This window comes from Podarcis bocagei, assembly GCF_964188305.1.
Source record: "Podarcis bocagei genome assembly, chromosome: 5".
Lineage (NCBI taxonomy): Eukaryota > Metazoa > Chordata > Lepidosauria > Squamata > Lacertidae > Podarcis > Podarcis bocagei.
The window spans coordinates 79,331,894-79,359,693 of NC_138129.1; the positions used below are offsets into that span (position 1 = coordinate 79,331,894).

Consider the following 27,800-nt stretch of genomic DNA (forward strand, 5'->3'; position numbering starts at 1 on the left):
ACTTACATGCATACATGTTTGTAAAAGGACTCATTATACCCAATTTGGGGGACTTTGTGAATCGCTTTTATTCTGCCACACAAATTAATAACATTTGAGTTTTTTATACACAGCACATCTAATGTGTTTCAAACCAGGTTTACTATAATAGCACATTCCCCTCATACACCAGAGGGGTGGTCAACCTGTTGCTTTGCCAATGTCTCGCTCCCATTAGCTACAGCCGGTATACTCCATTGTTAGAGATAACAGGAGTTGTCATACAGCAACATTTAGAAGGCTAGAATTCATAGCTGTCAACGTTTCCCTTTTTTAAAAAGGGGAATTCCCTTATTCCGAATAGGATTCCTCAGAGGAAAAGGGAAAAGTTGACAGCTATGCCCTAGATACTGTAGTTCTGATTATGTGCGAGAGGATGGAGATAGAATGCTCCAGTTTTCATGGTTACTGGGTAGGGTAGCTGAAATTGACTTACAGCTAAAAGCCCAGTTTACCTTATTGTGATTTTTAAAAAACAGCAAGTTTTCACTTTTAAATTTTAGCTTGAAAATTTAAATTTACAACTTAAAAATAGCTGGGAAACTTGCACTGTGATTTATGAATACAAACCCAGAAGCAAATCCTATTATGCAGTGGAACTTGGTTCCTAGTTAATGGGCTAAGGGTTACAGTGTGAGTTTCCAAACTTTGATTAAAGCAGTTAACAGTTGCTCATCAAAATGCCGTGCATGTTTGGAGAAGAAATAGCACACAACCTCCATGTCATTGTTTGCATCCTCAGATGGCTCCTATGGCTGTAATCCAGCAAACCTGGATGTCCCAAACTGATTTCTGAACGTGCGTGTGTGTATATATTCCATGCTTAGCATAGTTAACATGCTTTTTTTTTTTTGCTTGAAACTACACAAATAACACGTCAGCTGCTGAAATTGATATGCAGATATTAATTCAATTCCCATTATGCTAAACAGCTTATGTGGGGTAAGTGTAGAAATGCATCTCAAACATAGCTCAAGGTTTTGAACCACCAGGTAATAATTCTTGTGAACTTGAACCTATTTTTCAACAGTATTAGATGTCACATACTTTTGCCATAAAGTTAATACTGGTGTGGCTAATGATACATAAATGGTTACCAGTTTATAAATGTATAAATTATTATGTGAACATATAAGCATATTAAGTTACAGGTAGCAGACCAAGTAGTTATTTACAGCTGCTACAGTGGTAGCATCTATGCTTATCCTCTTCTGCCCGTATTCATATTTTTTACATACCAATGGTTCAAATAATTGGGCTGATTTAAATGAGACTTAGTACTAGTGACCCATAGCTATACATTTTGAGGCTGCAGCAATGGGATCTCTAGCTGGCTGTAGTTGTCTATTAAATATCAGCAGAAACAAAGTCTTAAAGCCAATTATATGAGAATTATTCCCAATTTGAGGCAACATAGTATTAAATATACCATGCAAAAGTGGGTGCCAAGGTTTCAAAATTTACGATCTTTTAGCACTGTAATGTTAAAAAGTATCTTCGCCAAAAAGCTGTGACTAAGCCTTCTACCTCTCAGTTTATGCTAATGCCAATTGATTGGTCCTTTACAGTTCTGGTTTCCAACAAAACTTTAAAGGTATATAAAATAGGGTGATAACCAACTGCATCGTACCCATTCTCAGTCATCCTCAGTAGACACAGTGAACTTAAGTTAGTCGGATACCATCCACATTGCTGGGGACTTAACAAGTTGCCTACTATGGCACTCATGGTTGTGCTATACATTTTCATAATGCTGCAGAATAGTGTGTGCAATTCTACAGGTAAGAATGAACACAGCAGTAAAAATGAACACGACGGTAAATGGATAAATTTCTGGCTGTGAAATGGATTTAATAAAGGAATTCTAAACTTAATGTGTATTCAGTGTTTATTATTTGATTTCTTACCCATTTCATCTAAAGTCCCAGGGCAGGTCATAACAACTTAGTGGTAAGACATGCATCTTTTGCCTACAGGACAGTGATATCCCTGCCACTGCCGCAAACACTAAAGCGAGCACCCTATTCATTAGTATGCACTGGGCATGGTGTATAGGAGTGGGAAACCTTTTTGGCTCCATGGCACAGATCCTTATAAGAATCTGCCTCAAGGGCAGGATTAAACTATGTCCTACCACCCCATTTACTGCTGTAAGCAGGTGGCCATGGTTTAGTTGAAATTACCTGGCAGGCCAAATTGGGGACACAATATTGGCTCTCGGGCCATAGATTCCACATCCCTGTTGTGTATATTATCAATTCATCCCAGCTACTCAGACTGCAAAATTTAGAAAATTCAAATCTGTACAATCATAAGCAAGCATAGCTGTACTTGGCAACAGAATCTGATTAATAATTTTACACCCCCCCTTCTTTACAAGTGGAATAACTGATTTATAGCAAGAAGGTAAGTAGCAAGCAGAAATGCTATATAAATAATTTTTCCATTTAGCCTTTGAAGTTAGGGCAAATACAACAAAACAGGCTGCTACAAAATCAAGTATTATACAAGCATGGCTTAGTTTTCAAACCGTGACTGTGGGCTGTGCCATCTCCAATTTCAGGTTGGGACTCATGACAGTATTTTCTACCCTCAAAAATCTGCACTAAATGGGATATTCTCTTAATTCTGAAGCACTATAGTCCAGCAGCTGCATGGTGTAGTAAGCTATCAACAGCATAGTTTAATTTGTTAGTAGACAAAACAAACTGGGTATCTCATATGAGGAGTTCCATCTGAAATAGGAGAAATGTTGAACCAGCCATAACAGCCAGGCAAGATTAGTACTAACTAATGTCTGCATTATTAACAAAGCTGTTCTTGTGACCCCTGGCAATATAAATTTCCTGTGTCATTTTCCCTCTCACCTCAATTTGTTCATATGGCCTCTGCTGGTGGAGCGGGCAAACACTGGTTACATTTATTTCACGGAAGGACGGGCAATTCCCTTGCTCCAATGCTATGACCTCAAAACGAAGTATAGCAGCTGCCTCCATAAAAACTGATACTGGGTGATTTAGTTCCGTCTGCTTGCTAAACGCGGGGTCACTATTTTTAGCACTGCAACTTATGCAGACCATTGAAAATTACAGTAGTTATCTGGAAGCTACTGAGAATACCCAATTAATGAAGCAAAACTATGCAAAGATAACATCTTTAAGAATACAACTCTATAAAAACGCAAACAAGCATTCAAATTTTGTACAGCAGAATATAATTCACTAGTTTGTTTTAAAAGAGTCACTAGAGATTCTGAACTAATAACAGAAATGGATCAAATTAATGTGGTCTCAACTATGACATACAGGTGCTAAAACCAATAGTGAATTGTGGACTACTCAATCTAAAGATTAAATAATACCAATCATCATCATTATCCACCTATCTGACTCGGTGGCTTAGAATGGGCTATTATTTAGTGGTCTAAAGAGTTTTCTCACATTTGTCACCTACACTGCCAAATTTTATGTCCTGCAGTTTATAAAAGCTGAAGGTTATATAGTAGTCAACATGCAAGAATGCTCTTTCAGGCACTAGAAAGGGAGGAGCAATGTTCAGATAATTAGCCTCATTCCCATATTTATGCCAAAATCAATCCCACTGAGTTAAAGGAGACTGCATTGCCAAGCTGTTGTATTCTTGCATTTGCACTTGTCTGAACATGCCTAGGATTGTGCTGTTGCCTAAATCACTTGGAAGAAAGCTGCACTGAAGAATGGAGCAGGAAACCTTGGGACTGGGCTAAAATCCACATTGCTTAAATCCACAACATGTTTATAAAGTCCCATTGAATTTACTTAAGGAAACACACTTAAATCAGGCTTTAAGATATAACTACAGTTCACACCTGTATAACAAAAATAGGGACAACTTCTTAAAAATACACACATTTAATGTTGATTTTTAAAACGTGAGAACAGTTTCAGCAATACAAACATGTCAACCACTGTGACAAAATGAGAACAAAAACAGCTAAAAATACGTTGATAGTTTGTCAATTTCTCTCCCCAAATAAATTCCAACTGCTGTCTTTGTATGGAAGCCCTACTGCAAATACTGCTGGTGCTTGATGTGAATTACAAATATTGTGAAAAAGAAAATTAATGAAAATCTGGTTGTTAACATCACAACTACAATTTGCATTGTCCCAAGAGACCAACATTCAAAAAGTAACCTGGGTCTTATCAAAATATTGCAGCTATAGGCAAGGCAACTTTAACTTAATAGCCAAGACTGTGTGAGGGGAAAAGAGATTCATGTTTCTAGTGAAGGCAAAGAAAAGTATACTTAAATTATCACCTTTGTAAAGCTTGTAAGTTTACTGGCCAGCCACAAGCACAGAACAACATATTTTGTCTATGCTTCCTTTGGCTATATAAGGTGGTCACAAAAGATTTATTTCCCTTAACAATCATAACAGCATTTTGTTTTTAAGTCAATTTTAGTACAATTAGGTTTAGCCATATAGCCTCTCACTATTTCACTATTTAAAGTCATATTTTTTGTTTTGTTGGCAAGCTCGTGTCTGACAGTAAACCATTAGGCAGTAAAATGAGAAACCATCAGAAAAAGTAGTTGTTTACACTCTTTGGCAAAACAAAAAACAACTCAAAACCAATAAAGAAAATACATCTAGCCCCGACAAAAACGCTTGTTATTTTACAAGTAAAATAAAGTTACCCATTTAAAACTTGATTCATATTTATAAGAACAGAAGAGGTAATATTGTAATAAAAGCAGTATTGTTACTTCAAGTGGCAACATACTGTTTGTTGACCCTGTGCAATTAAACACTTTGCTCCAACTATGTTTATCAAACATGACTACAAAACATTACATACAAAAGGAATATTGTGATTCCTGCAGACTTTTTAATTAACTGGGAGACAAAATTTACAATCAATGTGTCACAAATCCTTTTTTCTCCTAGCCAGAGTTTATGTTCAAATTTTCAAGTTCAGATTTGTGTCAGACAGCTAACTTTCTCCAACATTAACTGAGGCTGCAATACTGTGCAGCCAGGCTGCTTAGATCAAGAAGATTTACACAACAATCTTCAGCGTGTCTGCTTAGCAGTATGTCCCATGGAGCTCACTAGGGCTTACTCCCAGGATTGCAGCCTCAAAACAACCTGGTCCACAATAGGTGAAATTATTCCCATATTTCTTAACCTTGGCTAAGATATAGCAAAAGTACTCCCTCCTGCTAATCCCTTCTCTTTCTAGTGGTGTACATTACACCTGCATCAAGATAAACACTAACCACTGTTCGCTGTAACTAGTTTGCAAACTCTGGTTTGAGGCAACTATACATGGATCTCTAGCACTATGTAGATGTAGTGCTGAAACATATCTTAATGCTGAAAGGAAGGGGAATCTGCACAGGAGAGACAGGGAGGGAGCATGTGAACCTGAAAGGTATATCAAATCTTTTCATCACTGGGCCTCTATGTGGAGGATTGCAGCCTAAATTATTTTCTGAAGGCATATGACATTAACGACTGCACTCACTGCCAAAACACACAGCACTCATTTGACACATATTCTGTAGTATGTGGCAAACAACAGCACCCATTAAAGCCTGAGAAGAAATGCTGCTGTGTAAATACTGCAACTATTCCTGATAAAAGAATTATGGGATATATAGTCAAAAGCTGCCCAATCCCATAATTTATATTGCATAGGTCACAATCACACACATATATACACATGCACACGTATGTGTATATATACACACATGCAAAGAATATATTAAAAAGACAACGAAGTCTAGTCACAGAGCAATTTACAAGCTCAATATATATTTTTTTACACTTTGCTTGAAAGATTTCAATATTTTACAGTCCTCAGTAGGAATTATATACACTGCACCTTATGAAAATCTAGGGTTGTCAAAGTAGAAATACACTTTTGCAAACATTTGGGTAAGAAAAGATTACGAAATCTTACTAAAAATTTGTTCTAGCTACAGAAAATATTCTCTACCCACATGGAATGTTCTCTAGACAAGTCTCTTCTGAAATCGTGCACATTTAAAAGCAAATGAAATCCCAGATTCCCGCCCTAAACAATCTAAATCCTTATCTTAAAAAAATCCAGCCTCATTTAAAAAATGGTAGAATTTTCAGCACAATGCTTTGTACTGTTAAGAAAGAAATGTTAAGGCTAACTTGGTTTCTATTTTTAGAAATGTCAAAAGAAGTTTCCTTCTGCACTCCTGATTTATATAAACAGTGCCTATAAATAAACAATGCAGCAAACATGTTCAGTACTACAGTCAGGAGGCAGTTGCTCCTTCCCACTCCACAAGATACTGCACTTTTCCATCGAGTGTCACTCGACGTGCCAAAACACGGTATTTTTCACCACAAGCTATCCTACCTGCTGCACCAAAGTAACTGGTAATGGAGTTTTTAAGATGATTAAGCTGTAACTCCTGATCTGCCAAGTTATTAAGTATTTCTGTATTAAGTTCATCATACTGGTAATCATCTTTGCCTTCGTCATCTTTCACAATTTCGGAATTCTGAATCTGGAGTGCTTTACGTGGAAGGCGCCCTCTTCTCCTTAAGTGTGGGATTGCAGCTGGCCAAGTTCTTCCTGTTCGTGTCCTTTTCCTGGATTCAGACAAACTACAGAAGATAAGAAACAATAATTTAAGGTTGAGGGTTGTATTCAACATAGCGTTTAAGTTAACTTTCCTTCAGAGCAACTATTTCTCCTTACATAATGTTCTTCCCCTGTGCGCCCCCAAAATCTGTTCCAGGGGTTCCCCCAAACCTATGACAGGGTGGAATTGTGGGGAAATGTCCTGTTGCACCAGTGGAAATCCTTGGAGAATAGCAATAGTTGAGGTCCACCCTCATAATATAATTTGCATCCAGGGCCTAGTAATTTTCAAGTCGGATTATACAATACATCTGTTGTATTACTACCCTCCAAGGGGCAATCCTTTAAAGTGATCAAAGCTTTAGTTTGTGCAAAATAAAGCGTCGATTTACACATATCGCTGTTTGCTTGTTTGCTTCCAGGCGCAATGCAAGATGCTGGTAATTACCAATAAAACCCTGAACAATGGGAGTCTACCCTTTGTATATCCCTTTCTTTCTTCTTGTTTGTATTTTTCTACTTTCTCTTGTTTTCTGTATATGTGTGGGTATATATCTATATCCTGCACAACTTGAGACCCAAATACAAAGCAATCTGTATGTGTTTTAAGATCTTTCCCCCTCCATGTGCCTTCCTTATCAGAGATACAGTACTCAAAAAACAACACGGGACTTGCACTGCTGACACCCCCAAACTTTGAGACAGTCCCTAGAACAGTCTACCTGGTGGCAACCGTTGTAATTCTCCTAGTATCAGGTAGTTTGCTACTCTGTTTCAAGTCAATTTGATTGACTGCATTGGTTGTTCTATTACGGTATTTGTATTACGACTGTATACTACCTTGAAACCCTGAAAAGAATGAAGGGTGGTAAAAGAATTTTAACAAAATGAAAATGGTGGGTGTGGAACAGGAGACTGCTGAAAGGAAGAGATGGAAAACTTTTCTGTGACCTTTCTAATTTCTCGGGACCCTATTTTGTGCAATTACCTCCTCTTCCTCCAGCAGCCCCCCATGGTTGGGACTTGCCAACATTCCAGAGAGAAGTTATCTTAGAATCCGAGCTAAAGTGTTTCATATAGTTGGGTCACCTTTCCAGTAACAGCTGCAATCCATCATTTCACTCACACGTACATGGCATAAAGCAAATGGCAGTGTACCTGTAATGCTTGGAAATACTGTTTGAGGTAGTTTCTTTTGTACTGGCAGCACCTGTGGATTCCACATCTGAGGTATTGGATGAATGTGCAGTTCCATCAGACCTGAGCCATTTCATGTTGCCATGTGATAAAAGTAATCAAATATTAAAATCTGATCTGATCAGACATTAGCCAGGCAAGAACAATACAAATTTAAGAGTACATTTCCCCTACTCACCCAGCAGTGCTAGGTAAATCCAAAGGAGGAGATTCTTGCACTACAACAGGTTCCTTTTCCCAAGGGGAAGGAAAAAAAAAAGAACAGAACTTTTCAGGCTGTGCAAATACTTGCCTTTTCAAGGAGATATAGCTTTTTATTTTTGTTTTTAAATACACTTTAACATATTGGCCATTTTTAAGTCAATAATCAGCGAGTAAATGAAAATGCCACTTACTAAAATAGACGGCTCAGACATCTTCTGGATCATTTTTCTGGTATATGGGCCCGGTGGACGGCCTACCGATTTTTTCTTCCCCTTTCGTTCTACACCATTAGTAACTTCCCTAGAAGGAAGCCCACAGTTGTTTTTAAAAGATACCCCAAAAGAACGTATGTTTGAGTATTATATAGGATTTCATTTTTTTTTACCATTATCATTTATTAAACATGATTACTACCCTGAATATATATTCACTGAACCTATATAGTTCTTTCTCTATAAGAAACTCACGCTGTGACTTTTTGTTACACACTAATAGGACCCAGAAGATAACCACTGCAGGAATGCATGCATGTCTTTGAATAGAGCACTTAAAGACCTACTGGCCCCATTAACATGCAAAACTGAACTATGGCTAATGCCTTGTGGATAGGTTCAAGCACAGTCAGGCTCTCCCTGCTCTTCCTCTTGTACAGCCAGGATGAGGACTTCTGCTGAGTTTAGTTTTCCTTTCAAAATCATCTTGGCTTAGCATTACATACAAACTAGGGATTCTGTTTTAACACAAACATGGTTAGCTGCTAAATAAGCCAACTGCTAATGACAAGTTATGGAGCTGGCTTTTCTATCTACAACAAAAAACAGTTAAACCAGGATCCCTGATTTGTAAGACTACGCCAAGATTCTTTGAGAGATAAGCTAAATCCTGCCAGTTCTCCTATACATACATATACATACATACATATACATAGGAGAACTGGGAGTGTATTAGTCTTGAGGCTTTGCTTGGCTGCACAGAGACTTGTTCATGTAGTCTTAAACTATGTTCTTTCTTTATGTATGAATATGGCTATTGCCAAAGAGAAGCATCCCCATTAGCAGTGCTACCACTTATCCAAGCAAAGGAAGAAGAGCCTTTCTTCATGGTCTTGCCCTTTGTAAGCAGCAGAAATGCAGAGATTGCTGTTCTTGTTAGTTGTGAACTATGGGGAAAGAATTTTAGTGTTGGGACCAGGAGGATGTTGTTGGAGCCCTTCATCCTCATCATACTGATATACTTTTAGGCTAGCACAATGCGATAAAGGCCATAACTCACATGGGGAAACATTCTAGAAATATATGATGTAGTACCCAATCTGGGTCAGACTTTAAGCTTTATTTATATGGTACTTTTATATCCTGCCCTTCTTCCAATCTGAAGTTCAGAGTGGCTGAGAAAGAATAAAATTACACATCAATAAATCATCATTAAAACCACAAAGTCATAGTAAAACAGAAAAATAGCAGCAGTGGCACCATAATTTACCCAATGATTAATAAGCCTGGACAAATAAAATTGTCTTTCACCTTCTAGAGTGGAGGAAGACTGAATCTCACTTGGGAAGGAGTTTCATAGGCAGGTTGCCATCACTAAACATGCTATGCCTCATGTCACTTTGCTCAACAAACAGAAATTTAAGACTAGGCAACTGTTGTCTAATACTGCAGATTCCATGGAGGACATCTTCAGGAGGGACATTTTGTTCTCTGAACAGATATGAACCCATCCAATTGATTTAATTTGCTTATTATATAAGGATTATTACTAGAAAGCACCATTTTACAGTATTAGCTTATGCACAACAGTAATATTCTAGGCCTAAACTAATTCTATTAAGCAAAACTTCAGTTTCAAAGAGAAAGCGTAACATATTAACCAGTGCTATTTGAAGATATCCTAAAGAAACACCCCCACCTCCCCGGCACCACACATAATTCCTGCAAACTGCCACTAAAATCAGTAGTAATTAATCTGGAATTAATAAATATTTGCATATCTGGATACTTAAAGTATCAGGAAATGCATTTACCAGTTATTTGCCAAATAATTTATTTACTCCAACAGAGTACAAATCATGATTTACCTCTGATCAGGCACAGGTTTAGATGACTTTCTGCCTTTAATTTTGAACTCGTGTGAAGTTCCCTCAGGCTCTTTCTCAGCCTTAAAAGCAGCATTTGGTGGGCAAGGGGGAACACGAATTCTCAAACCAAACAAATGCTTTTTCTTCTTTATTTCCTTTCCAGACATAAACCTAAATTGTTAAACATTAAACAAAGAACATGAAGCTACAAAAGTGTTTCTTTGAATATACACATAAACCCCAATTTAACTTACTAGTACCAATATTATGTCCCTTCTTTAATTCCCTTCAAATGCAGGGAAAGGACAGCTAAACACCTAACTTGTATCTCAGTAACTACAAGTTTGACTTTAAACAATTTTGCAATGCCTCTTCCTGCTGCTACCATGGACATGTTTTTAGGAAATCATTCAAAGAAAGCTCAGGACAAAATCAAGAAGAGAAAAGTGTATAAAAACCCTATCAACTTACATAGTCTTGTAATCATTTAATGCCTCCAGAACATGCTCATATCTTTCAGATTTTGGTGTGTCTGCCAGCTGTAAAGTATTAAGAAGTGATTTAACCTACTAAAAGTTACAGTAAAACTTCTAATCACAATTATTACCTTCACCCATTCAAAGAGACAAAGTGTATTTGTATTCTAGAATTCCTACATGCATTAGGAATTCTAGAGTAATATTCTAGAATACCTACTGCATTTGGCTATTAACACAATGAAATTTGAAAAAGTAGTATGCTGAATAACTTCAACATTCCTAACAAGATAGTATGGAAATTGTAGGGGGGATTCCTAACTTCCACATCTGTTCAAACAACTAAGCATAGCATTCATTTTTAGGAGTGTTTTATTAATAAAATAAAGCAATAAATGTTAATAAAATAACATGCTTTATTTTATTTACATATTACCAACAGGCTACTTCTGTATCAGGTACAATGAATAGCTTTGACAGAACTAGACTTAGAATTCCTTGCATTTTAATGAAATGCTGGAACTGAACATGACAGGATTATGAAAGGAATACATTTAGAATATGATTGCTTTTTAAAAATCAGCTATAAACTTTTGTTGACTAACAATTCCATTATTTAGCTGCTTTGTTTGATATACAGTGGTGCCTCGCAAGATGAAAAGAATCCGTTCTGTGATTCTCTTCATCTAGCGGTTTTTTCATCTTGCGAAGCAAGCCCATTGAAGGATTAGCGGATTAGCGCTATTAGCGGCTTTTAGCGGCTTATCTGCTGATCGGATCAGCTGCTAAGCGGCTTAGCGGCTTAGAAAAAGGGGAAAAGGAAAAAAAAAACCAGCAGGAACTCGCAAGACATTGTCGTCTTGCGAAGCAAGCCCATAGGAAATTTGTTTTGCGAAGCACCTCCAAAACGGAAAACTCTTTCGTCTAGCGAGTTTTCCGTCTTGCGAGGCATTCGTCTTGCGGGGCACCACTGTATTGGAGTGTGATGGGCTACAGAGGGAGGAGAGGAGAATGAAGTCTCATTGAGATTGTACGCATAGTGCATTATTCCATCTCAGCATTTTTTTAATGGTGCATTTATGAATTTTTAAAACATTGTTATTAAAAATAATTTTGAAATCCTCAATCTTTTCTAAATTAGGTGCAATCAGAGAAAAGTAATCACCTACCAGCCTGTTATTTTTGGTACTGAATTTACTTCAACTATCATTATAATGACAGGAAAACAAGCATTTTACAAATAGAGTTAATAATTTTTATTAGAGGTAAGTGCACAGAAAATGATGCCAGATTTGTTTGGCACACTTTTTACACAAATAAATGCAATAAAGGGGTTGGGGTTTTTTCTAATAGTGCCGTGGGATCTCTGTCATCTTGTACAACTATGTTTCAGGCCACTGTCATGGTTTCCATTCAATTTTGTGCATAAAGGAAATCAGGCTGTACTGCAAAAAAACCCCTATGATTCCATGGGGCTGCCACCAACTCATGCTGACTTTCTTGAATTCTCTTCACTCTTTTCTGTAACCGGTATTACAACTTTTTCCATGACTTGATCACGTTCATAAACCTCCCCCTCCCCCTTATACCCCACCCTTCCTTTCATGAGAGCTCAGGATAGCTAACAGAAATGTAACATTAAAAACAAAACTAGAACCGCAATGCAAAAAATCAACATTACACAATACATCAAGAGCAGCCAGCAATGTGGTGCAATGATGGGAAAACACATTGGGCAACAATGCTTGATCAACTGGTAAATTACAGAAGAGGGAAAGGTGGGGGTGGAATTAGGCCACAATGCAGTCCACAAGTTGCACTAAGAGCTTCTTACTGGCCTGGATCACATCTTATATGAAACCACAACCAGTTTAAACCAACTGTTTAAAACTGTGGCTTACTATGAATGAGCAGTGCAAAGTTCCTGCAGTGTTTGGCTTGTAATGTTGTCTAAACACACTTGTTTCTTTCCAGACAAACAATGAGTGGTAAGCCAAGGACAATCCTTGGTCACCATTCTTGATTTGTTGAAGAGAAACAAATCACACACTCTGGTTTGCTTTGCCTGTGGTGCAGCAACCACAATGGAGGAGCACGGCAGGAACTCTCAGGCAGTCTGCACCAACGTAGTGCTCATTTACATTAAACCATTGTTTTGTTTTAAACTATGGCTTAATGTGCTAAATGACAGCCTTTTGTAGCTACTGGTGTGCATGTTAAAGTCCCTCGCTTACAACCCTAACGTAATCTTCTGAAAACCAGCTATCATTTGATTAGAACAGGAGTTTTATACACTTGATATATTCTGGAAATGGAGTAGCCCATTTTTTAAAAGTCTACTGATCACAGCAGTTTGACCTGATGACCAATAGCATTTCAACAACTTACCTCACCAGGGTGGAGTCGATCCCAGTTTTCATTAATGTATGTCATGAGTTCAAGCTCCGAATCAAAGTATTTCTTTTTGTGAATAACACTTAGGTTGTAAAGGCATAGGTGTGCTATATCTACCCTAGAATTCCAAAGGTTTTAATAAAAACAATTAGGAAATTAAAAAAATTCATAGGTATGAACCCCACCTGGCTAAAGTAGTGATGTGGCTCTTCATAAATCAGCCAGCTTACTGTGCTACATTAAGGAACTGTACAACTTTATAAACTACTGGGGCCATGCCCCAGCTTCCTTTGCCTGCCAGCCAGGCCTACCTCCCGCTCCCTTGACAACTCCCTTTCTCCAATCCCTGCTCTCCCCTCCCCTGCTCATACTGCCTGCTTCACACCAATGACACTGTTTGAAATTCAGCAGAAGAGGTAGGGAGGGCAACAGAAGAACAGGACTACAGCTGGAGAGCCTTCCCCTCTCTCCACCACATCCCTTCTCACCCTCCAACACTGATATGATGGCCTAGCAGCTTGCAGAAGTCTGCTGTCATGCAATATTTCACAGCACTACCTGTTGCTGACCAAGAAAACTGACAACAGCCTTACCTTTTTATTATATGTTAAGAATGACCACTTACTAGACATTTTATTTCTGTTTCTCAATATGAAGCCAGAGAGGAAGAATATACTAATAACAGTAATTGTTCACAAACTTACTAGAGCAGTGTTTCCCAACCGGTGTTCCGCGGCACACGAGTGTGCCGTGAGACACCGGCTGGTGTGCCGCGAGATGCCTGGAGGGAGGCGGGCGAGTCGGGCGGCGAGAGGCGGGGCGGCGGCGGCGAGGAGAGGCCGCGCCTCCTGCTGCTGCCTGGCGCTCCTCCTCGCAGCCGGCAGCGCTGCCTGGGCGCCTCTGCGCGACTCTGCCTCGCTGGGTTTGGTCTCCCAGCAGAGACGGGTCACACGCGCACCTCCCTCCCTCCCTCAGCCTGCGCGGAGGGAGAGCCAGAGAGAGGCATCGCTCCTGCGCGGCGGGAGAGGGAGCAGCCGGAGCGATGCCCCAAACGAAGGCATGGGACCGGAGGGGAAATCCTCCCGGCGTGACGCTGCGCGCTGACGTCACGGGGCGGGGCTTTAATGGTGGTGTGCCGCGAGATTTTTTTTCAGTAAAGAGGTGTGCCGTTGCCCAAAAACGTTTGGGAAACACTGTACTAGAGGACTATTTATGCTTTGTTTACAGCAAGGGTGGCTAATCTGTGCCCTGCTGTGATACCCAGTTTTTCTGTCATCCTTCAACATCACCTCCCTTAAGCCATTTTTAAAAAAAGTATTTTAACTGACCACTCTCACGTGCCCCCTACTGCAATTCTGTGCTGCCAAAACGTTTTTGTGACCTTACAAAATCCCCAAATATGTCCCTTAGAAAAACCTTTAAAACTGATTGCACCTTCCTTGGTCATGCCAACTTTGACATCTGACCCCTAGAAGCCTGATCATGAGTCAATGGGGCCCTTGCCCCAGAAACATTAGCGAAAGGCACGTTACGAGAACCAACTAAAAACAACTTCCTGAATTATTAGGTTACTGAATGATTTCCTCCAGTGCAACATTGTACTTACCATTGCAAGGGTAAACGTTTGAGGTATTCTGGTCCAGAACTACAAACTGAACAAATGAATGTATAAAACCTAAAAATAAAAATAACCAAAAAAGTAATTGCTGAGAAGGTACTTACTTGTAGCAACATATTCACGATGTCTATGACTTCAAAGCCCAAAGGAGCCAATACATGCTACTTAGTAGCATATCCAAGAATTAATAAAGTTATCTAGATTTGTGAACTTAAAATGCTTCCTTTGTTTTATATACATGCAAGTCCCGGTTACCAAACACAATGCATTCCCTGAAAATTGTTCGTTAAGTGAGCGTTCACAAAACAAGTCCATATTGTTTCTTATGGGAACATTTCTAATCTGGATTTGTCTGACCTCTTCACCTACCCTCTATGGTTTCTTCCCAAAATGCCTGCAGCCAACCAGCAAAAGAGAGACAAAGGAAAAACTGATTTGTCCGATCTTTCCTGCTCTCTCATTTGTCTCATTCCCCACTCCCTCCATAGTTTCTGCCCACAAACGGCTGCAGTCAACCAACAAAGCACAGAAAAGGTTGTTTGGATATCTGAATCTGTGGAGTTTATAGTGAGGTTTGGACATAATTCTTTATGTTTGGATAACTGAATTTTTGCATAACGAGCGGTTATTATAAATATAATTGTTAAGATAACTGAATCTTTATCTAGGTAACTTTATTTATACAGGCTAACTAAATACATAGCTAGGTATATATTCTGTCTTTCTGTAACAAATTACAAATCAAAATATAGAACTAATACAATCCTAATAAAGAACAGCAATAAGAACATCTCCACATGTCATAACTGCAAGCGTACAGAAAATAATAGTATTATGATGCTATAGGTATAAATGCATTCTTTCCTTGTGTCTCCCCCTGGCCTGCCCCCCAGAATAAAACCCTGACAAACACAAGTAGGATCAAGAAAATACACCTTACCTGTCACCAAACAGCATTGGCTTTTGGAGGCACTGCACACAAGCCTCATGAAACCACTGTTTGCATTTGCAGCACTGTAGCATCTTTAAATACCAGCTTCATTAACAGAAGGAAGAAAGGAAAGAATTGAATTGGAATGTGTTACGTGTTCCCTACTGAAGTGCAAACGCATGGGGCAGAATCCAAATTTGGGCAAACAGACTTCTGCTCATGGGACATGATTTCACCTTTCTCTCCTTCTCACTGCAGCCCTTCCCCAAAAAAACTGGCTCTGGAGAATCCCCCAACCTCCCGCAGGAGATTTTGAGGGCCTGTAGGAGGCTGTGGGTGGGAAGAAAGAAAGGTGATGAGTGGAAGCGCATGGCAGATCTGGATGAAATCCATTCCATTTCAGTAAATGGAAAAGTGACACTTAGCGGGCAAAAAACTGAAGGAAATTTTATCATACTTTTACTCCAACTGAAAATGTGTGGCTTAATATTATGCATGTTTACTTGAAAGTAACTCCCACTGGGTGCTATTCAATGCTAGTCCTATTCAGAGTAGACTCACTTAAGGTAATGAACATAACCCTGGGTTCATTAATTTCTGTGGGTCTGCTCTACTCCAAGTAGGACTTAGTTGAATACAACCCAATGTGTTTAATGAAGCTTGCTCCCAAGTTAAACGTGTAGAAACGTGAGCTTAACAATCCTATTTTTATGAATGCAGACTTTAAAACTGAACAGAAAGTGTAATGAAAGCCTAGTAATGAAGGCCATTACTGTAGTAAAATTGCCTTATAAATATATACGTAATATTTCTGGAACAGAATACAGCATTCAGCTCTCATATAGATTACTGGCATTTAACAGAATATACAGCAATAAATCTGAGAGAAAATCTTTTCATAAGAGTTTCAACATGCTTACTCTCCAGGACCTCCACAGTAGCAATAACACTGTTGGGCATTTGTTTTATGGCCTGCATCCCATTCAAGGTCGGATACATTGTAAGGCAATGTCTGCTTCATGACTTGCAGTGCTTTGGCATTTGGTCCTTTCTTAAGTGCGCCACCTCTCTGGAATAAAACAGATTGAAGCAGCGACCACTACTATACAAAATCAAGTTCAAATTTAAACTGTAGTCACTTCACTAAGTGGATAACTTACCTTTGTTGTTGTTGCAAAGACACACTGCCGGCAAAGCCATTTATCATCTGAATCTATCACGCTGGAATCAATATTTGGTGTGTGACACAGCTGGTGATAACCTGAATTTAAAAAGAATTTTTTATTTTTTATTACTCTAAGGTTACTAAACACCCTTGCCATCTTAACCTTTATGGCAATAAAGAAAACCCAATCCATCTTCTGATTTACATTATAATTCAAATGTATTTTATGTCAAGAGGTACAATACATATCCCATATGTACACAACCGTATCAATAGGATGACATGTAACAGTGCCAGCCTGCTTATGTAACAGACCTACAAGTGAACTTCCAATTCCTCTCCTACACACCACACACACACACACCTCTGCCATCCAAATCTGCTCTGAAGGGCTAGAGGACCCTCCAGCTGGAGAAGGGAAGAGAAGGACGAGGAAGACCTGTCAGGTCTGCTGGCACAACACTCCATCTCACCCCATGTACTTTCAGCGGACACAACACTAACTTAACTGTGTCACTCAGCTGATGGTAAGGCTTCCATCTGCAAAACAGGAAGGGGAGCAATTTTCTGCAAACCCCTGCCTCCAGCAATCTGCTCCAGAATATTAAGGGAACCTGTGGATTAGCTTCAAGAGCATATGAAAGGCTGTAGAGGAAATAGTGAATTGGCTAAATAAATAAACAAGATACATAAATAGATAAAATCCCCTTCCTCTTTTGCTGATGGAACCCTTGCCATCAGCTGAGTGACACTGTGTAATATGATCCTGAATTTTAAAAAAGTTCTGCACTGTACCTTGACCACACTTATCACAAATAACCATTTCATTGGGTGCTTCTGAATATTCTTCCTGGCATATTGTACAGACCATTTCCCCACTTTCAGTAGCTCCTAAAAAGATAAAATGGTATGGTTTACATTAAATAAATAAAATACATACACTAAATGGATACCAGTTATATCACTGTATTTTTCCATGTATTGGACAAGGTTTTTTGACTCAAAAATCACATCAAAAAACTGGGGTTGTCCAATACACCGATAGTGGCATGGGGGGGGGGAGGGCACCGCCAACCATACGGTTGGCGGAAGTGCGGCCTCCCTCAATGCTGCAGCAAGTGGGGAGCAATCTGGGGGGTGTTTCCTGCCCGCATCTTTGGGGGGGGGGGAAGAAGCTGCACACCGCCAGCAGCTCGCGGAATAAAACTACATGTTATTATTAAATTCATTTTTATATCACCCTCTTCACCTCTTTCCTATAAAAGCTCAGGATGATGACCAGTGTAAAAATGACTGCAATAGCTAATCATGTTTTGGGGACCAGCTGTTTACATCTAAACAGCAACAGATGCACTTCCCTGGGGCAGTTCCTCAAACAGGACATTGCCATACAGATTGCTCAGCCAGGTCTTTCTTCCAGCACAGACATAAGAAATCGAAGGAGATAAGACTTTAAGGCAGGCATAGGCAAATTCCGGCCCTCCAGGTGTTTGGGACTACAATTCCCATCACCCCTAGCTAACAGGACCAGTGGTCAGGGGTGATGGGAACTGTAGTCCCAAACATCTGAAGGGCTGGCGTTTGCCTATGCCTGCTTTAAGGCCAATGCCAAATGTTGTCCATCCAAGATCAATGCAGAGTTGTCAAAAAGGGACCTAAAGTGTCTATTAACGCAAACCCCCTGACCAAGCCTTCAACTTTATTCTGTTCCCTCCCATGGGGTCTCTCACTGGGACAAGACTGGAAATAAATGAGGTCTGAAATTTCAAAGTGTCAATAAAAATAAAGTAAGGTTCTTGCCTGTTTGTATGTCCTTCCAGAGAACCCAGGATTTGGAACTGTCTTCAAATATAATGAAGCAGCTCTGCTTAAGTTTGTTTATCTGAAAAGGAGAATAAATGTTAGTGTTTAGGTGGCACAGCCTCAGAAGTATGATAATTTTACAAGGCTGCTGGACACAAATTACCTTTTTGATAGTTCCAAGATAAAACAAGCCATCTGACCATCTAGCTAGGACATCTTGACCTTCTTCAAATTTGCACACTGGCTTTTTGGTTTTCTGTCCATCCCGCGAGGACAGTTTGGTCAAGGACGTTGGTGGTTTTTGGTTTCGGCGTAAAGGAGACCGCTTGTGGACCACTGAATTACCCACCCCCGTAGAGTCTCTAAAATAAGAACAAAAACAAATGTAGAATTAATATGAATAATTTGTCACTTGCTCTTCTTCTTGTAGTAAAAATATAAAGCCCTCTTTGCACCTTGCAACCCTCCAGTTAAAAGCCATCAGAAAACTACAAGCCATGTGGCACTAAAATGCAAATAAATACAATCTAATTAAGTTAATATACTGAAAAAAGAGAGTACTCAAAATAGGAGTGGGACTGAAAGCAGAACTTATCTGAAGAAAAATCTGAGATATGAATATGAAAGGTGAAGTTAGCCTTTCTCCTAGGGAATTGTAGCTAGTGCAATATCAAAATACAGGGCTGGGGAAATAGGTCATATTCCTAGATGTAAAGATTGAGTTGTAAACATCAAAGTTCTGCCATTTCTACTGCCAATATAATCCTCTGAAATTTCCTTTACAACCTGTCTCTTTGCAGTACTTTCCAAATACTCAAGTAGTACTGATCCGTAAGCAGTGAAACTTGCACATGCTAAGCCTATATTTTAGGATGTCATCTGAATTACTTGCACAACTAACGAGTAAAATGGTCATTTGGTGCCAATTGTAATAATAAAAATCAATGTCATTTTTAATTTTCTATTTAGAGTATAGCAACAAATGCAAAATGCTTCCTTTCACTCTGCAAGTGCGATGTTGTACTTGTTCAATGAGTATTTGCATAACACATCAGAACACAAAACCATAGCCAAGGTACTTACAAAAAGTTGTAAGGAAATAGAGCAAACACTGCTCTTGGCTTCTAAATCTTGGGGTGGATGCAGTGCCAGGTAAATCATGAATTCCAACTTTCCGCACACAGTGAAAAGGAGAATGTGGTATTAATGAAAGAGTGTTCCCCTGCACTCAATAATTTATCTACCAAATTTTAACAAGTGAATTAGGCTAGCCTCATCTTCCCTGTACCCACTGGGGAACACTGGGATAGAGGGATGGAACTCATCCATTGAAAATGTCTACTGATAGAAGAGCCCCCAAAACCAGCTGTACACAACACAACAACAATCTTGACAAGTACAGAATTGTGTTAAAAGAGAACATAATGTTCTATTATGTTCTTATATATGCTGGAAGCCACCCATACTGCCTGGGGCAACCCAGTCAGATGGGTATGCTACAAATAATAAAATTAGCATTATTATAAACCTACTCATGTTCACTACAGTGGTACCTCAGGATGCGAACGGGATCTACTCTGGAGCCCCGTTCGCATCCTGAATAGAACGTAAGACGCGACTGCGCATCGCATTTCACTGCTTCCGCTCATGACATCATTTTGACCGTCTGCGCATGCGGCGAAACCCGGAAGTAACGCACCGTTACTTCCGGGTCGCAGTGGAGCGCAACCCAAAAATACTTATCCTGAAGCATATTTATCCAGAGGTATGATTGTACGAAACCCCACTGTGTTCAATGGGGCTTGCTCCACAGTATTTTAAGCAGTCCACATAAAAATACAAAATTCAATTTATAAATACCTAAAAACTAGATAAAAAAGCAAAATATGTATCACAAAGAAAAAAAGAAAAAGAAAATAATCAAGAGCCCAGGAAAGCTTGGATAAACATATAGGGTGGTATTCAGCTAAGTTTTATTCAGAACAAAGAATGAAATTAATGGGTCTACTTTTGAGTAAAGGTTTGCTGAATATGTTTTAGAGATCATTGCTGCTTCCATCCCAATTACCTGGGAGACAGTGTTCTGGAGAGTGGGTGCTATCACAAAGAAGGCCCATTTTACTTTTTTACCAAGTGACAATCCACTGGTCATGGCTACTTAGGATATTCAAACTGCAATTCTAAATTTATGCTAATACTACAAACTTGCATTTGGTTGCCAATACCCAAATATACCCCAATAATTTAAAAAGGCAATGTCATCATTAAGAAAAGTCAATATACCACTAATACTTGTATAATCATTTTTTAAGATAAGCAAATTATGACGTTTTTGTGATTGTCAAGTGTTATGCTTATGAAAACAGTAGTAAAAAAGGTAATCTTCCGTCATACCATCAATGACACGAGAGAATAATATTTTCCCTTTAATATGCAATTACTTTCTTAGTGATGGAAGGAGAAACTATTGGAAATCCACATAGGGAAGTGGGCTTCTGTTCCCACAGTTGATATATATCTGCATTCATCTAGACCTCAAATAATTGGCTGAATTACAAAAAAATTATATATACCTGTAGTGGGTATGAGTTACTCGTGCGTAAACTGGTGCCTCTCTAGGCTAATTTGCCTTGTTAAACCTCTCTGACTGCGCAGCCCCTTCTCATAGTGGCTGCCTCAATCGCTGGCAGAATCCGTCAGTGGGCGTTTCTTGAACTTCTTCCAGCATAAAAGTTGTTTGATGCCCAGTCTCCGCCTTCTCTCACTGCGCGGGAGCCTCCAGCGCAGGGAGGGCGTGGGCAGCAGAGGACCTGGGCTCTCCTCACTGATGTCCAGTGAAGAATCCTGGAGCCCTCTCTCCGATTCCCCCATCAGCCCCCCTCTATCCCTGGTGTTGCGCTGAATTGCTTCCCCCTCTACTGGGCTGTTTCTCCCCCTGTTGCTGGGTCCTTCTTCCGCATCATCAGAGAGCCTCCCCTTCGCCTCTCGCTCTGATGTCAGTTCCCTGACAATACCCAACTTTCTCCAAACAAAAACACAAAGCTGGTTACATTGGTTTCTAAATACATATGATTTCTAAATGTACATGGAACTAGAAGTGCACCAGGATGAGGTTGGTAGCTTGGAAGAACTGCATAAGGAGTAGATGTTCATAGCTGATCAGTGGCACTGCTATCTAGCTCTAGCTATCTAGCAAACAAAACACGAGAGCAATAGTGCAACACTGAGGCGAAATGGTAAAATACTGCAGAGGTAGCTGGACAAGACTAAACTGGGGACAGAAACAGAGCTGGCAAAGTCTAGAGCAGTGTTTCCCAACCTTTTTTGGGCAAAGGCACACTTGTTTCATGAAAAAAATCTTGAGGCAAGCCACGCCCCCTCCAGCCAGCCGATTGGCTGGCCAGGAGGCGTGGCCGGATGGGATTCCCCTGCTCTCGCGGGGGCTGAGATGGGATTCCCCGCTCACGTGGGGGCGGATGGGATTCCCCGCTCACGTGGGGAAGGGCGTGATGCCCGCAACCCCACCTCCTGGGGCAGGCCCAGTAGCGAGCGGATGCGCAGGCCAAGTAGCGAGCGGCGATGGGATGTGGGAGCTCGCTCGCTCTGCCGCGGAACACCGGTTGGGAAACACTGGTCTAGAGCAGATCATGGCAATAGAGGTGGTCTCCCCCCACCCCACCCCCATTTCCTCCTACACTGCCACCAACTGATGCTGGTAATCCAGAAGGTGGTACTTCCCCTTTCTGCACACCACAACTATCAGAAAACACGACACACAGATGCAGCAGACTGAGACTTACACATGTTCACACTGTGCACACAAGACGATGAAGCGCCACTGCACAAAGCAAGTTGAGCTTGCTCCCGCACGTATTCTTCTGCTTGAGCAAGTTGGTAAGCAGGAAAAGGTTAAAATTCTGAGTTGCCGCTGCTCTGAGAAGGGCTTGCTGCAACTGACTCTATTGGACTCCAAGTAGACCTACAGGATGCCACAGCCCTGCTTCCAGAGTCCCATTTCAACTGCTTAATAATGAGGACCCAGCAATGAAGCCACTCTACATGCTGTATGATATAGAAGTAAGTGATGGGGACTCAACTTGTCTGCCATGCAAATGGTTGCTGGCTACTGAAGATAGATGAGATGTTAACTGGCCACCAATGACCACTTCACATGCTCCAGGGAATGTGAACAGCAGCCAGGAAGCAGCTGTGAGGTAATGAGGAATGGAACATGGCAATCACCAATCCTTCTGTTCTGCAGAAGGAAGTCAATGCCTCAATGAAGAGGTAAGGCTTAGATAAGAGCTGGAGACCCTCTCTTGTTTCAATAAGAAGCACAAGGGATTTTGAGGATTGGGACAACCTGTCCATTAGTCAAGTTAAAATAAAGAAAACATACAGCTAACAGAGTATACCTTTCCTTTTTTCCTTTTCCAAAGTTTGGACTGAAAACTGAGATGCATTCGTATGTCATTGTGCTTGTTAGAAGAAGAGGAGGAGGAGTTTGGATTTGATATCCCGCTTTATCACTACCTGAAGGAGTCTCAAAGCGGCTAACATTCTCCTTTCCCTTCCTCCCCCACAACACTCTGTGAGGTGAGTGGGGCTGAGAGACTTCAGAGAAGTGTGACTGGCCCAAGGTCACCCAGCAGCTGCATGTGGAGGAGCGGAGACACGAACCCGGTTCCCCAGATTACAAATCTACCGCTCTTAACCACTATACCACCACTACACTCACCACAGTGAGCATAAGCCTGCTGTGCCCCCATTTTGCCCTCTTCCGGGTCCGAAAGCGGCCCAGATTCTTTGAATGTACACAAAAAGGTGGTTTGCCTGTATTAAATTTCATGTTTTTGCATGTAAGATAACATGTTCAGTCCCAGGCAGTTCTAGCAATTGTGTGTATTCTAGCTAGGAAGACCTCCAGCTAGAACCCTTACGGTGGACAACAAGGACAGTGTGGGTGCAAACTACTTAGAGGTTACTGTAGTTAAAGTGATAAACAACTAAATAGAGCAGGTAAGGAACTGTGTGCTGTGCAATGAACTTTGTAGGAAGTGACTACCTTACTTTTTTACACAGAAGTCTGAGGCTGCTATGCTCCCCCTGGTTTGTGGGCTTCACAAGCAACCAAGCTTCCATGTGTTGATTTTATTACTATCACTGAATCCACAAATTTTTTCATTTCTTGTAGACAATGAAGGGGTGCACTTATCTTGACTATACCAATTAATATATCAGAAAAAATACGCTTCCCCAATACCCAGTCCCATGCTAATGTGCCCTCAGTAAGACTGCAGTCCCCGCAACCTCTTGTTAAATCATTAGATTAATTACCAAAATATTCCAGTAGATAAATAACACCTACCTGGAATATATTTTTAATCAATTAATTATATACTATATTTCTTGCAAGGAGCTCAAGGCACCCTACATGGCTGGTTCGATTCCCCACTCCTCCACATGCAGCTGCTGGGTGACCTTGGGCTAGTCACATTTCTCTGAAGTCTCTCAGCCCCACTCATCTCACAGTTTGTTTGTTGTGGGGGAGGAAGGGAAAGGAGATTGTTAGCCGCTTGGAGACTCCTTAGGGTAGTGAGAAAGCAGGATATCAAATCCAAACTCCTCTTCTTCTCAACAATCTTGTGAAGAAATTAGGCGAAGACTAAGTGACTAGCTAGCCCAGGAGTAGGAAAGGTAAGGCCCATGGGCCACAAGCGGTCCACATGGGTTGTTTAACTGGCCCATGCCCTCGAACCGAGCCACCTGCTCGGCAAGACCTCCCCCCACTGCGCTAAACCAGTGCAACACGGTGCAGGGACTTGCTTCCGTGGTGGCAGGAATCGCGTGCGCGCTCACACACGTGTACAATCCGGCCCACAGTGGGATCTCCACTGGAGTGAACCGGCCCAGGGAAGGTAAACCTTGCCGACCCCTGAGCTAGCCCATGGGAACCCAGTAATCTTCACAGCTGAAGAAGCACTTGAATCCAACTCTCCAAAGTCCTACTACTATTAACCTCTAACCAGCCTTTCTCAACCTTAGGTCCCCAGATGTTGTTGGGACTACAACTCCCAGCATCCCTGACCACTGGTCCTGCTAGCTAGGGATGATGGGAGTTGCCGTCCAACATCTGTGGACCCAAGGTTGAGATATGTTGCTCTTTCACAATACTGGCTCTCCCTTTTTCTTCACCAAATAATAACTGATATTTTTCATTGTATAGTATAGTGGAGGCTTGGTTTTGGGGGTGTCACAATGACTGCCTGTACAGGTAATCTGCAACTTACACACATTTAACACATGCAATTTCAGCTTTATGCAGTTGAAAGCCAGCTGGCTAAAATTACACAATTTAAATGCATGGATGCTGAAGAGCTTAAAAGCTCTTCTTGCACAGGGTTTTCCTAGGGTGGAAAGCTTTTAAACTCTTAGTCTTGCTTACCAGGCTATGGGTGCCTCTCACAAGATCTTCTGAGAGCCTCCCAGTCTGGTAAGCAAGACTGACAACTTAAAAGCTCTCTGCCTTGCTTGTTGGAGTAAGACCCATTTGGTGCATCACCTCCAGAAGGTAAGATTGCTTGCATGGAAGCGGTTCCAAGGGGGTTGTTCGAGTATATGTATTTTTGTGTATGTGCACCATCCCCAAAATGTACCCACTGTGCAAGATGCAATCGCACTGTACTCAGCCTAACCATCTTCAGGATTACTGCAAGGATAAAAGGGTGTGGAGAGACCTATGTATGCTGCCTTGAGCTCCTCAGAGAAAGGGTGGGATATATATACACCTATTACCTTTGTTAACCAGGAGGGTTGCCATGCCCCACTTATCTGGACTTTCTCAATATAGTTTTCTTACATACTGCTGCTCCAATTCCACCATACTGCCACAGAGCACCTGGAGTTCAGGAATTCTAAAGAGAGGCTGGCAGTCATAGTGGAGAATTTAGCATCCCAGAAATGAGTTAAAAGCTTGTGAAACTGATTTTCCCCCAAAGAAAAGAGCACACCCTCAATTTAATTCATGAACTGGATCTGCTTTTCACATAAGGAACAAACAACCAAAACACTGAGATGAGTGGCACAGTAACATTTGAAAACCAGAATAATGTAATCTGTGCTATCAACATCAAAGAAAAAAACACACCATAAAATACATTGCAATAGCGGTTAAGTGACAGCGGAAGGACATCAACCAAGACCACTAAGCAAACAGCAGCTGGACAGAAATTGCAATTAATCACAAGTAGGAAGGGACCACAAGGAATTATCTAGTCCTACCCCCTGCAATGCAGGAATCTTTTGCCCATCATGAGGATCGAGCCTATGACCCTGAGATTAAAAGTCTCATGCTCTACCAACCTATATAGCTATCAACCTATATGGCCACAGTTAATTATTTAAGGCATGGAATTCTGTGCATGATCAGAAGCATGTGTGTATGTGTACACACACACACACACACACACAGGGAGAGTCCTTCAAAAGAGGCCCCACGGATACAGAGTACACATATTCCACGGGACCTCTTTAGAAGACTCACTGTGTGTGTGGCCATTTATCTATCTCAGGGCTGCTAAACTTCTTTTGCTCTAACATACCAGGAATGTGTTAAAACTATAAACATGAGATGAAGAGAAGGAGGAGAGTAACGAGCACCCTTTGAAATAATATGCAATACCATCTTTATTGGGGGTTGTTGGGTTTTGGTTTTTTGCAAATCCAGAGTCTAAAATTACCGGACCCCCTCTTTCTAAACACCACATAAACATCTACACAGGCAAAGAGCGACGATCATAACAAAAAAAACAACAAAACGCCGCGGCTCGTTCATAGGTACGGATCAACAAAGCCAGGAAACTTCCCCGTTCTCTGGGAGTCGAGGTCGCCACGAGCGATCAAAGTGCCACCCTCTTCCCCACCCCCACCCGGGAGGCCCTCGCCTTTGTTTTGGTCTCCAGGTTGGGAGGTGGGGAGGGGGAATACAACCAGGAGCCTCTTCAAACCCACAAATGCAGCTTTTCTGTCGCCAGTAATATTACCCAAACACACCCCTCTTTTAACAAAGCACAATTAAAAATAAGGTGGGAGTGGAGGGTGGGGGTGGGAGAGAGAGGGGCCTTCGTGATGTCGGTTCCCTCCTCCCAACAAAACCGGATTTGGGGAGAACAGAGAAAGGAAATCCAGCCAGCGGAGGAAACTGAGGGCGCGGAGGGGAGGGGAGACGGAGCCGAGCTCTTTCTCCCGCCCCCTGCGCCAGCCGAGGGGGGGGGGCTTCCCTTCCCCTTCCCGGGATCCCCCTCCCCCTCCCCGGCTACCCTACCCGCTCCCTTCACCCACCTCATTCGGTCTCTCCGGTGGGGCCACCCGCTTCATACAGGGAAATCAAGTGAGCTCAACGCGCTCCTCCCGAGAGAAGCCTCCCGCCGGCCGGGCTCCTCGCGAACCAACCGCCTCACGGGGGTGGAGGGGGGGCTCTATAGGGCCGTTGGACCGGGGAGGGGGGGGTGGGCTGGACGAGGACGAAGCTCAAGGCAGCCTCACAGGCAGCCCTTCGCCTCCACGGCAGCCCTTCGCCATTTTGCTTTCCCGCGGAGGAGGAGGAGGCGCTAGTGCATTGTGGGGGAAAACACAAAAGGAGCCGCTTTCCAACGGCAACAGCGGCCCCGCCCACGCGCCGGCTCCGGCCTCGTGCCGAATCACCGCTGCCCCTTCGGCGAGGGGCGGGGCGAGGGAGCGCGAGAGCAAGAGGCAGCCAGCCAACCAACCAACCAACCCGCCCGCTTCTAGCTGCGTGCGGAAGGACACGGGGCCGCGAGAGTGCCTTGTCTGCGGGTGAACAAAGAGGGATTATTTTAAGAGAGAGACCCTCGGCTCCCTCCTCCTCCGTGTTTTTTTTAGCGAACTCTCCAGCGCGGTAGAGAGTGTTGGAAGGAAATCGGGAATGTGTTTTTAGGAAACAAGGCGTAGGCAGAGCGTTTAGCTTCGAGACCGAAGTGGACAACTTCTGCTCTTGCCTAACAGCGATAATACTCGGTGCTCTTTTTTTTCCTTTTAAAAAAATGTTCAGGGGTACTCTCATTTTGACTCAAGAAAATCACCATTTTATAGTTCGAATCAGGAAAAATAAATACAGTAAATGGACAAAAGTACAAAGATTCAAAGAATGTTTAAGGGTATGCGTGCCCCTGCGTAGCCCCAGAAAAAAATCACTGGATATACTGTACTCTATCCTGTATATTTCTCTGAAATATAAAAATGCATTCCTAGCGAAGGTGTTTTGCA

General features: G+C 41.5%; 1 protein-coding gene across 1 annotated transcript; it reads right to left on the minus strand.

The window, feature by feature from the left end:
- Nucleotides 1-3,910: 3,910 nt before the first annotated feature.
- On the minus strand, nt 3,911-27,156 carry MTF2 (metal response element binding transcription factor 2). Its single transcript, XM_081195004.1, has 15 exons — nt 26,856-27,156; nt 18,679-18,877; nt 18,513-18,594; nt 17,508-17,603; nt 16,708-16,808; nt 16,468-16,616; nt 15,557-15,652; nt 14,605-14,673; nt 12,993-13,116; nt 10,600-10,667; nt 10,129-10,299; nt 8,240-8,348; nt 8,023-8,075; nt 7,806-7,907; nt 3,911-6,670 (listed from the first exon to the last, which is right to left on the minus strand). The coding sequence occupies exons 1-15, from the start codon at nt 26,858-26,860 to the stop codon at nt 6,316-6,318; spliced, it is 1,779 nt and encodes a 592-aa protein (XP_081051130.1). The 5' UTR covers nt 26,861-27,156; the 3' UTR covers nt 3,911-6,315.
- Between the last annotated feature and the right edge of the window lie 644 nt (nt 27,157-27,800).

Coding starts and splice junctions, on each gene's coding strand:
- MTF2 (XM_081195004.1), bottom strand. Junction 16,809..17,507: donor TTGTGATAAGTGTGGTCAAG/GTACAGTGCAGA, acceptor TTTTAAATTCAG/GTTATCACCAGCTGTGTCAC. Junction 14,674..15,556: donor CCAATGCTGTTTGGTGACAG/GTAAGGTGTATT, acceptor TTTTATTTTTAG/GTTTTATACATTCATTTGTT.